The 12,938-nt window shown below is 38.4% G+C and overlaps 1 protein-coding gene across 1 annotated transcript in view; it reads right to left on the reverse strand.

The window, feature by feature from the left end:
* Positions 1–5,243: 5,243 nt before the first annotated feature.
* si:ch211-57n23.4 (immunoglobulin superfamily DCC subclass member 3) overlaps positions 5,244–12,938 on the reverse strand; it is a 35,126-nt gene continuing 27,431 nt past the window's right edge. The window contains exons 10-14 of the mRNA XM_040121802.1: positions 9,312–9,500; positions 7,845–7,958; positions 6,498–6,624; positions 6,165–6,279; positions 5,244–5,318 (exon numbers count right to left, since the gene is read on the reverse strand). Of these exons, the coding sequence (XP_039977736.1) occupies positions 5,244–5,318; positions 6,165–6,279; positions 6,498–6,624; positions 7,845–7,958; positions 9,312–9,500 (620 nt within the window). The remainder of the gene's footprint in view (positions 5,319–6,164; positions 6,280–6,497; positions 6,625–7,844; positions 7,959–9,311; positions 9,501–12,938) is intronic.

Consider the following 12,938-nt stretch of genomic DNA (forward strand, 5'->3'; position numbering starts at 1 on the left):
TCACTTCAACAGTGGGCAGAACGTCAATGTCCTGCCTGCACCTGTATGTGATCTCTCAGTCAATCTGAAGGATCCCAGAACACCTTGGGTGAGACATGGGGTTCAACTAGACAGGTTGCCAGTCTACCACAGGGCTAACTGAGCGAATCTATTGAATGCTAACAAAAGAAAAATTGTTAGAAAAACATGAATGTAACAAAATTTCTTTATTTGGTTTTAGGCATGTTGAAATGTGATGAAGGAAGAAAAAAAACAGAGTTAAGTCCAGACATTCACATAGAGCAGTCTGCAGTTTGCACACAGAGACCAAGCTGTTTAGTGGGAATTACCAAATTGAAAATCCTGCTATCACAATTAGCAGATGCTTTTAGCTCTGCTCCTCAATATTGCTTAGCTTAAACTAACCCACTTTGAAAAATTTGAATTCTAATACAAACAATACAATACATTGTTTGAAAGAGCAGTAGCTTATGGACACTGAGTATTATAAGAATAATAACTGACAATAAATATGCAATTCATTTCGTTATGAGTTTCACAGTTTCCATGGAAAAGTGCTGGTGTTCATTTGTAATTACCTTCACAACTTAAAGCCTAAATAAAGGCTAAATAAATAAATAAGGAGTCAGTTCGAACAAATCACAAAAAACAGATTTTTCCTATTACCCCTTGTGGTATCATTCCATAAAGGTAACAGAACAAAAAGTAAGACAAATAGCTGCTGTAAAGTTTTTCAAATATAATAAATAGTAGTTTTGAATGTTTAAAAGTGAATCTATGTAACATAGAACAATGGCCACTGTGGCAATGGGTGGTAATTGAGGGATAAAATGCTGTGGCAGGTTTAACAGAGGTGCAAGTAGAGAACAGTCACTGAACTGACAAATTATTGCCAGTAACTAACAATATCTATCTAAAGTTACAAGATTAGCCACCATAAATTATTGCTCATACCAGGCCAACTAAGACTGTAGCTTGTGGATGTGTAATGAGATAAACGTATGTTTGATTCCTTATGATAAATTTGCCATGGAAAGAAAATGTTACTCCTTATTTCGGAAGTTACAATACAGTCCCCATTTTACAGTCTTGTTTCAAGCTACAGAAATTCCATTCACTTCCAAAGTACTGGGCTGGTGACATACAAACCTTGATAAAAATGGTAAAACCCAAACTATGAGATTTTTGTGATTTGTGCTAACTTACACCATTAAAGATTTGTGTAAATGTACTATATTAAAGTGTAAAATAAATGTACTGATAAATGTACTGTGAAAACGTTGTGTCACAGCTTGGGCTCTGTTTCCAGTTGCAACTTATCCACAGTCAGTCCTCCAAACCATTTCATTTTGGCCAAAGACCAAACCTTAGGTACAACAGGCTAAAGCTTTAGTTTTGCAGTTGGCTACAATAAAAAAGTGAAGAGCTTAGGGAACAGAGAAGCACCTGTCATCATTAAAGTATTGTTTCTTGTTGTTACTAGCAGCCAGGTTCTACTTTCCTACAGTTTTTTTTTCTTTTTTTGTAGTTCTTTGTCTTCTAGTCTTCGGGGCAGAAATTGAGTTTGTCTCAAACACAATTTTGTCTCACATCATTTGCTCAAAGACCATCAAAAAGTAACCCTAACAAACATTTTCATATCATCCTTATATGTCAAAATAAGAAAACATTTGAAATTATCATAATTAATGTCATAAGAACTAATGATGATAATAATAATAATAACAATAATAATAACAATAAAAACTTCCAAAACAGCAAACATTTGACTTTTCCTGTGCACAGCAAGAGGAACTAAAGAGGCAAATGAAAAGAGACAGAGGAATTAATCGTTCAAAATAAAGGTAACAGAATTTTAAGAACTAGTTTAACCACTACACACTTAACACTACAAAAAAGACATTAGCTTTTCAGGTTCTTCCATTCAAATACACTTTTTGGTATCGCATTGGTTTAATAGCTTTCAGCTGGGTATGAAAGGAGAAGAGGGGAGAAGCCCCAATCTGTATTGAATAAACCTTTAACACTCATAAAGGGTTAAAGTAGACCTTGAGGACTATAAAAGCTTGAGGCAAAACACACTTTTGGTCTGTATTATATGAGCTTCATGTAATAAGAGGCAAACTCACGGTTGAAACCCTGGTTCAAAGCATTTTTTCATTTAAATTCAGTCTGAAATCAAAACTAGTTATCCCTTTTTGCCCTGAGTCAAAGTTAATGTAAAAGTGACTTTTTAAACCAATTGTTATTATTTATAATTTATCGATGGGTTGGTTGGTCTAAGTGTATTGACAGATCAACCAGCAGTGACTAACAATCTTAGACTTTAAATTGTAGTCTATAATCCATGGACAGACAGCTCTTTCTTAGCGGTGGTGAATAATGAGGCTCACACTATTTATCATATAAACTACAGTTATTGAGCTGTTTAATAGGCTACAACTACCTATCTTGCCTGCAGACTTATGTTAGCAGTGCACGTTTTCCCTGGTGGATGTTTGTTTTGTTTTTAATCAACAGGCCAAGGAGCAACTTATGATATGTGGATAAAAAAGAAACCTTAGCTATTAAGCTACTGTGGATTGTTCAGTTAAAGGCTCATTTTGTGTTTTGTTGTGCCCATATTCTGGCTCTTAGTCACTGTTGGTGATAAAATGGTAACAGTACAAACACAGCATAAAGTGAAATAATTTGATTGGAGCAAACAGCAACCAACTGTTGTATCCAAGAAGAGCAGAATCAAGGGCAACCAGACTTAGTTGTAGATACCTGAAGACGGTTCATGTCTCATCTAAGAGGCTCCTTCAGTTGCTTCCTCCAAGCCTCTTGAATGAAGGAATGGAACATATTCAAGTATCTACAATCAAGTCCAGTTGCCCTTGATTCAACTCTTTTTGGATAACCATGACATGGATGACTGAGAATCTTCACATGCAACTGTTGTGTAACCAAAAAAAAAAAAAAAAAAATACAAATTTGTCCCTTTTGGGCATTGATTTTCTTCTTAAAAGAGAAAAAACATGGAATTAATTTTCAGCTGGACTTTAAATTTAGTTGATTCTTTGGTGATTGAAACAACATTTTGAATCTTAAGTTGTTGTTCCTTCTCAAAGCTGCTGCCGTCAAGGTTTACCTACCTTTCACACACACATGTATATTATCATGCTCACAAGCATGTTTCTGTGCTTTGGAAGTGTAAAGACTATGAATGTTAAAAATGTAGAGGTATTTGGTTACATATTTCTTCAAGTTATCTAAATATTTGGCAAGAACTCAACTACTTTAAAATAGAAAGCAAATATTCCTTATAGTATTGACATAAAAGTCTTTCAAAATATCTGACATCTTCATTTGGTCAGTCTTTAAATGTTAAATGCTAGAATCCACAAAAAAACAATTCCATGTTGAAGGGGTGCACCTGGCATGACTTGTAAACTAAATGACATGAAAGAAAGTTTTTTTTAAAACAAGGTACTGAAATTATGAACAAATTTTTTTTGGCTTGGGTTCAGTTAAAGCACTTTACACATGGGTGACCCATTTCAAACAGGAACAGTCCAAAATTTTAAGTAAATGTAGTCTCTCTTAAAATATTTTTTTTAAAGGAACAAAAAAGAAAACCATCAAAATGTTTACATCTTTGGGTATCATTTAGCTTGGTTTTCATAGAAGAACTTTTTGGATAGGTTGACACAGTGAGACACAAGCCTTGTCCGTGCATTCAGGCAAGTATCACAATAAAACTTCTTTAGCCACCGACTCAATGTCATTGAGGTCCTAGCGTGACCAGTTTGGCATCTGGACAGTTAACGTGGCAGCATTGCCTCAAACAGTCTGTTTTTTTGGCTTATCTTCAACATGCCATCAGGTTTGGGCCAATCAGACAAGTATTGTTTAAGTCTGAACTTGTGTTCTTTGATGGACTTCATAGAAAAAATTGAATGGCTTAAATGTTCATGAAGCACTCTTTGGTCCATATTTTTCTATGAGCTACATCCTCTAAACAAATATGTCTTTGGAGATGGACACTTGTGGGTATTTGAAAGCCATTGATAACCACATAATGGAACATAATAATAAAGGAGACAACACTGCATGGCCTCCTCGATGTCTGCTGATGCCAGATCAGAAAAGATGAAGATTTCCACCATGACATGTTGATGGAAACAAAAGGTGACCTGGCTTAAACAGGAGGCTGTTCAGGCTCTTGTTGATATCTGGTACAGTAAGGCTTAGGTCATGGCAGTGGAATTCAGGCTCTGCCATGGTTATGCTCTCAATGACAGTCATCCTGATGAGCAGCACTCTCTGGACTGGCCTGGTTGGTGGCTGGCACGATACACTGGCACTGACACTGGTCGAGGAAGTAGCTGAAGGTAAAGGGTTTTTTGATTGAGGAAGGCTAGCACAAGCTGCATCAATAGGCTAACATTGGGCTAACATTGGCCGCAACTATGGCTCAGACATTCTTGAGGTATTTTTCTTTGGAGGTGTGCAGCTTTTGGTTGAGGAAGAGTTGAATAAAGAATGCCTGTTTACATGGTTCATCTAAATGGCTCGTATGGTCATTTCTAATCAGACTCTCATCTCTGTAAGGCGTTCACAAAGGCCGCTATTTTTCCTCCCTTTCTTATTGCAGAAGTACTGAAGGCAAAGTCGAGATCTGTCATAACAGATTAATTGATATGTCCCAGTCAATTGAGAATATTTGGCTTAATTTGGGGTTTTAAGACCATTATGCACATCTACAAGTCAGCATACCAGGGGAAATCTTAGAAATAGAATATTTTGGTTATGGAACAGACGCCCACTGGTAAAGTGACATGAGTGTTTCTGGTGTACACACAAAAAGAATTTGAAAGGACCTAATCTGAAGTGGCAAGGCTTTTTGAAGGCTTTTTTCAAAATGCACATGCGCATATGCACAGGCAATAAAGGCAATAAGCTTTGGTTTGAGGTAGGGGTGGAGGATGGGGGTGAAGTGGCAAAGGACCAGTACGTGTCCTAGCTCTATCACAGCATTCAGTCAAAGTTTTGTGGAGGTTGCTTTCAGGTCATTAGCAGCAGGTTTTGGGGAGACCAAACACATGACTGACTCTATCAAAGGACATGGAAGGAGCTCACTGAAGAGAGGCTTGGGTTCCCTTGGTGAGTAGCACACATGGGGTGGTGGAATGGGGGGTGGGGGGTGGTGTTGGTGGCAGTGGGGAGGGGGTTGTTGATGTTGAAATTTTCTACCAGTGTTAGGCAGTGCCCATGCCAGGCAAACCTGATGACTGCTGCTCAATGATGACCTGGCACTGCACTGGACAGACCACCTGCTCACAAGAAGAGTCATAACAGCAGGAGAGGAAGGAGACAAGAGAGAAGAAAGACAAGGAATTATATCACTCAAGTATGGAATTATTTATGACATGTACAAGCAGCCAGCCAAAATGTCAATGATGTTACCCCTGGCTGTCCTCTATGTCACCATGAGACTGTTGAGCCATTGCACCACTGACCTTTGAAAACTAGTTTTACTCACTGTAGAGTGTGTTATCACTGCTGTAAGTAGCTTCTGTAATTGGATCTACAGAAATAATAACTCTTAAAATGATGTATTTCACTATACCCTTATCATCTGACTGCTCACGTTATATGCCCTGTTGAACTTCTTTGTAGTATGGTAGCCACACCCCCCAGAGCTCAGCAGTTACCTTGCTAAATACAATCTTATTATCTATAACTGTAATCATGGAGAAAACTAGAACCAAGGGCCCTGTTGTAATAAATCATAATTTTATATACAGTAAGCTAAATAGTGGTAGTCATGTATTTACTCACCAGTGTTGGTATCATAAACATAGAGAACAAATCTATGATTATACCTGTACCATTACAAACACAAAAGTTGTGTGTTCTGGACTCCTTGCTGGTGAATACTGGGTTTGAAGCAAAGATTGATAATATTGTGGAAACAACAATTGGTATCCTCAGTTGTGTGTGGTAGCCACATCCCCAGATCTCAGAGGTCCACTTGCCCATCTATAGTGTACTTGTTTTATTAAATAAAAAATTTGTAAGTAAATAAGTCCCTACACCAAGGAAATACTTAAAAATCAACAAAACAGTACTTAATAAATGAAGTAAAGTTGAACAAACGGCATATTCTGAGTGACTACCTGAGGCAGTGTCTCCACTCTGGGGCAGTTTGCTCCATCTTTAGACTTGTCAATGTGTCCTGCGTTGTCTCTTGGTACAGACCAGCTGTCCTGGGTCCCCTTACTGCAAAAAAGACTGCAAGCAGATTCCAATTAACAGCACTTATTCTGCATAACTTTATATTAGCGTGGCTAAAGAACATTTCATGAAGGTTGATTATTGAATTAGTCTGGTCCAGTTATCTATATCAGTAACCATGACACATAATGTAATTCACTGGATTATAATTTTACTAGAGTTTTGACTGTATATTGTATGCTAGTAAAAAAGATGTACAGGGTAGTGGCATTTACCTGCGACGGTATCCAAACATGAGGAACAGAACACAGAAGATGATGCAGGCAGTGCCTATATGGATGCCAATGACGATGCTGCCAAGAGAGGCCTCTCCATCCCTGCACTGACACAGATTGTTCACTCCTGGAAACAAACACAGCACTACTGGGCAACATCCTCATGAGGGAAAAAAGCTGAGCTGTGGACAAACTAGCATCTGGCACATATATATATGGTCCATTTTCTCCAGTATTTTACATATTGCTGATATCATAGTCTTAAGGCAAAGGTCAGACACTCCATACAATTCATTTAACTGACAACTGCACTCCGCTGGTCATTGCCTGGAAGTTTGCAAGCAGCCATTTCAGTGTGAGAGGTTTCCTTCTCCTGGCCAAAAGAGGTTAAAAAAAAAGAGGTATTCATCCCGTTCTAGGAGTTTATTTGGGATTCTGTGTAATGTGACAAAAGAACAATCAACTTCTATTACAAATGTCTTTAGCAGGATGAGCCCAGGAAATATAAAGATGACCAGCCTTTTTTTAATATATTGGATTAAATTCAATGTACTTAGCACAATCAGTAAACACCGAAATGCAGTTAACCAGAAGTGTAATTCGACATAAAGTGCATATAAATATATATACAGGTTACAGTGAACAATATGAAATGCTATTAATGAATTACAAATACTTATCTACAGAATATGAATGAATTATAAGCAGCTAGCAAAGATAGACACATGTGCAGTGATGCAGTATCTGATATTAAGTGGCCACACCACCTTCAGCAATGTCCCTCAGAGCCTCTTTGTCTAAATTTGTACTTTAGAGTCACAAAATATCAGATTATGTTCTTCCAACAGAAGTCTTATTAGAAGCTTGAGTTGGTGGTCGTATTGTGACTTATGTATATTATGATCATCTTATGTCCAGGCCTGATTCTCTTTCCCGTTCACGTATATGATATAGAGTGCCCAAATATTATTTTTGTATTGTATTCAATAATTGGGATATTAGACATTTAATGAACCCAATCTATATTAAGTTCATTATCCTTCAACTGTGTAATGTCTTCACTGAGGTACTTTCTGACCTGTAGATATCTGATTGAATCTGTTTTATCAAGGTTATATGTGTTTCCAAAAATGCGGGAATGTTTTTCAACTTGATAACTGACTGACTGAACATGTTTGCAACATAAGGGTTAAAAGTTGTCTATAGGCTAGGAATTAGTAAATGTGTCTCTGTAATGTTGGATTACCAATTAAAATTTGACCTCTCCGTACTTTTCCACAGCGTTCACAGGTTTACTCAGAGTAGCTGCTGAAAGTTTTTTCCAGGACAGTCTGTGATCATACTCACCAGTGCTTTGGTCACTCAGGCCTTCCTCTGCCAGTGACACCAGTCTCTTGGAGCAGTCACTCTCCCCGTTTCCATTGTAGGCCACCAGTTTGACTTCATACACAGCACCCGATTCTGAAACAGAGGGCCCCATACAAAGTCAAGCCAGGAGTTTCTGCTGAGGTTGTGTGTTCTTTTTAAGCACGATCATGCTAACCCTGTTCCAAAAAATCTACACACTGGCTATTGTATTGGTGGTGCAGGGATAAAGATCAGAGGGAAAATTGGATTAACTGGAGTAAAGACATTTTCCAAAATATATAAAAATATAACTGTTTTACTATCCATTTATTACAGGACAGTTTAATCTCCATCTTTGTTAAGTTTGCCTTTAAATAATTTTCACATTGTTGCATGTCCCGACTAAAGACTGTCTACATTACACTAGAAAAAATTAAACAGTCTCAATTTTCCCCATAAATACTCAGGATTACAAAGTCCTTTTCAGCACCTTTCCTATGGATTTACAGTATACAACAGAACTGAGTACACCTCTGGTCAATATTTATAAAATGTTAAGTAATGTTTGTTTTTAGCCAAAGACTAAGAAGAATGACGCTAATTAATTTGAAAAGACAGAAATGCTTGACTAATTGAACTATAATGTAAAGTCCATATTAAAGAACCACCTGCAACAAAAGTCAGTACTTACTTCATTAGTGAGATTAAGTTTGTTTAATGTTCATCTCTGACAGTTTCACTTTACCCACCTACTCATCAGTGTGCAAAACATGAAGACAGACTGATGAATAGACAGGCACAGTGAGAGATAATTATATATAGTCTACAATAAATAGACTTATTAAATCAAATCCCTCTATGAAAGAAGAAAAGAAAAGCAGGATAATTACTGCACACCTCATAATCAACAGACCAACACATCTGACAGTCAGTGGTATAAGTGCCAGATTTTGTTCCACTTGCATTTGGTCTTTCTCAGAGGTGTTATATTTTTCCATTGAAATACAATCAGATAAAAGGAGATAACACAGTTCAGCTGATGTCTTGTTATCCAGTTCAGTCGTATTATTTTGTAAGTGACCAAGGTAAGTGTGTTGTTGTAGATATAGGTATTGAGCCTAGATTGATCATTGTTGAGAGACGAATGCTGCTTTGAGTGAATGACATCTTGATGGTATGATAAAGTGGAAATATTTATGGTTTACGATATTTATTTCCTTTTCTTTCCTTAAGGTAATCTTGTAAGCTTGCAACTGCAACTATGACAGGCAAACACCATGAACAACCAGAGTCATGGTAAAACATGACAAGATTTTATTTTTACACATGATTAAGGTCAGTGTGTGTGATGGTTGAGATCAGAGTGTGCTTAACCACACACACACACACACACACACACACACACACACACACACACACACACACACACACACACACACACACACACACACACACACAAACACTCACCCATGTTATAGATAGTATGGGCATTGATGTGAAAGGGCAGCTGGATAGGTCCCTGGAAGTCAGTGTGGGGGATCTTGCGGTAGAACAGCCTGAGGCCCTCAGCCTTGCCAGCCTTACTGGGGAGCTCCAACAGGACCTGCACAGCACTGGAATTCACCACCTTGGTGAAGAAGGTGGGAGGGGTTGGCACTGGATGGAAAGTAGAGACAGAAAATGGAGAGGGATGAGATGAGCTGATAGATCAGTCAAAAAAAACAGACCTAACTGTCCTCCAAGGAGATAATGAAAAGAAAAAACTCTGGTCATTGCAGCAACTGGAATTTTTAATTTCATAGGAAAGAAATTTAATTTTATAATTGAGTGATGTTACTGCATAACATAGGTATCATTCATAGCTGTAGAAAAATATAAAGACGCATAAACTTGATTTCATGTTCTTGCACCATATGCACCATTTATAGGAAGGAAGCTGTTAAGTTAAGTCTTGGAGGTCTCCATCATTTTCATCGCATCTTTTGTTACATAATGTGCTCTTTAACCATTAGATGGAAATCACAAAAGGTTTGCAAATGATATACAGCACTTGGTTTTGTTAGTAGTACAGAAGGCATTTGCTGAAGAATGCAGAAAACTGGATCCAGGATGGCAAAAATATAATTTGGGCAAAATAAAACATTTGATGCAGAAGAAACCCATTTCAAAAACACTAGGGAGGACATAAAGGTGTACATAATGTCAATATTGGCAATATTAGGCAATATCCTTAGGAACCATTCAATAAACCTCTATTGTTATGCAGATGGTAAAAAATTATACTTGTCAATGAAGCCTGATGAAACCAATCAGTTGACTAAACTTCAAGCATGCCTCAAGGACATAAAGACCTGGATTAGCAGCAACTTTCTGCTGTTAAACTCAGACAAAATTGAAGTTATTGTGCTTGGCCCCCAACACATTATCTCCTGATATACTTACTCCAGATGGCATTGTTCCGGCCTCCAGCACTGCTGTTAGGAATCTGGGACTTTTCTTTGATCAGGATATGTCTTTTAACTCTCACATAAAACAAACTTCAAGCTCTGCCTTTTTTCACTTACGTAACATTGTAAACATCCAGCACATCCTGTCGCAAAAAGATGCAGAAAAACTAGTCAGTGCTTTTGTTACTTCTAGGCTGGATTATTGTAATTCCTTATGATCACGGTGTCCCCAACAAGTCTCTAAATACTCTAAAGCTGTCCCAGAACACTGTAGCGTGACCACTGACAGGAACTAGGAAAAGAGATCATATTTCTCTTCTGTATTGGCTCCCTGTAAAATCCAGAATAGAATTTATAATCCTCCTCCTCACCTACAAAGCCCTTAATGGTCAGGCACCATCATATCTGAAAGAGCTCATAGTACCTATTATCCCACTAGAACACTGCACTCCAAGAACGCAGGCTTACTTGTGGTTCCTAGAGTCTCCAAAACTAGAATAGGAGGCAGAGCCTTCAGTTATCAGGCTCCTGTACTGTGGAACCATCTTCTGGTTTTGGTCCGGGAGGACGACATGCACTCCACATTTAAGAGTAGGCTTAAAACCTTCCTATTTGATAAAACTTATAGTTACGGCTGGCTCAGGGTTGGGTTGAACCATCCCCTAGTTATGCTTCTATAGGCCAAGACTGCCAGAGGACTTCCCATGATGCACCAAGCTTCTCTCTCCTCCTCTCTCTCTCCATACTCATTCATATCCCACCAATGCTCATTACTAACTTGACTTCTTCTCTCTCCTGTAGTTTTGTGCTTTCTCGTCTCTCTCATTTCTCTCCTCTCTCCTTCTGTCGCTTTCTGCAGGAATTTCTGCAATTATTATTGTTATATTTAGTCTGATTATTATTATTATCATTATACATCTTTATGTTGAACCTACATTATGTTATGTCCTCTTTCCTCCTGCTCTCTCTCTCTCCCACTGTGGATCTTGACCACCATTCTTACAGTAGAGTCACTCTAGAGATCACTTCACGGCTACTGTGGAGATGAGGAATTATTACAGCGACCAATAACTCTTTCAGTGTATATGTCAACACCCCACAGCTGTGCTAACTAGAGGTAACACTGACTACTTGAATATGTTTCTCCAGTATGGTGAAGTCTATGGCCATGTTCATATCTGGCCTAAATATGTGTCTCAGGTGATCCGATCAGAGGTGGACAGCTCTAAGTACGTCAGTTCACACCTGGCCTTAGGATGGGTCTCCACATGTGTGAGTGACCGCTTGTGATGGGAGCTCACCTCCCCACTCTGGATGCAAATAAACACGTACATCATTTCTGTTTGCAAAGATCAAATGCTTTGTTGTTTTAACTGGTGGGAGGCAGCAATGCACTTCCAGCGCCTGGTGTACTGGAAATTAAAAGAAGAAGAAGAAATCAAAACAATACAGACTGGGTCTTTTCCTTGGTGTGTTCCAGGTAAACCAAATCGCCCAGGATGTTTGACATGCTCCTAATATATCTATCAGGTTCTTGAAATTTTCAGATGTTCTGGACAAAGCCAGTTTACTCAATATGTATGACTTGTATTTTTTACAAATGAGTCATACATCTGGTTACGCAGAGCACGTCAGTTGAGTAGGTGGTCCTTCACTGTGGCCCAGGACATATTTGCGTTCACACTACTAAAATAATGTGGCCCTATGTGGCCCAGACCATCTCCGAATAAGGTCTGACCGATCAGATCACAATGCATCCTAAATGCATCTTGGGTGCATTCACACCAGTACTTAGAGCTGTCCACTTTCAAGCAAATCAACCAAAACGCATGTTAATGCCACGTTAATGCCGCCCATTCAATTAATAACTCCTAACTCCTTAGCTATCTGTTAATTCACAAGGAAAAAAACTCAAATTTTTTTTTTTTTTTTTTTTTTTTTTTTTTTAACAATATGTACCTACAGACAGGTGACAAATTAAAGGAAAAACCAACATGAAGCATCTTAGTAAGGCGTTGGGCAACCATGAGACACCAGAACAGCTCCAGCACTCCTTGGCATTGATCCTCCAAGTCTCTGGAACTCTACTGCAGGGACGGACACCATTCTTCCAAAAGATATTCCCCTATTTGGTGTATTGATGATGCTGGTGGAGAGCGCTGTCTAACGCGTCAGTCCCAATTCTCCCATAGGTGTTCAACTGGGTTGAGATCTGGTGACTGTGAAGGCCGTAACATATTATTTGCATCATTTTCATACACAAACCATTCAGTGACCCCTCTTGCCCTATGGATTGGGACATGGTCATCCTTTTTCTCACTAATTTTTCTTGATCACCCTGCAGTTTGACAAAATACTTATCCACAACTGCTTTCTTAGATACAGTTAGATAGTGAAGCATCTCCTCAGCTTCGACCTGGATGGCATGTTAATTTGACTGCTCCACAAGATCATGTAATGTAGGAGCCAGAATTTTGACCAACCCGTAGAAAGATTTTCCAGATGCTGGTGCACTGGATATGCTATACAACTAAATAACTACTGTCAAGTATTTCAGGATATTTAAGTCTTTACATCTTTATAACAAGACTTCTCCAGGTTGCCTAATATTAGACTTTTGAATCATCTGACTACTTCAAATATTTGT

Source organism: Xiphias gladius, chromosome 24 (assembly GCF_016859285.1).
Source record: "Xiphias gladius isolate SHS-SW01 ecotype Sanya breed wild chromosome 24, ASM1685928v1, whole genome shotgun sequence".
Classification (NCBI taxonomy): domain Eukaryota; kingdom Metazoa; phylum Chordata; class Actinopteri; order Istiophoriformes; family Xiphiidae; genus Xiphias; species Xiphias gladius.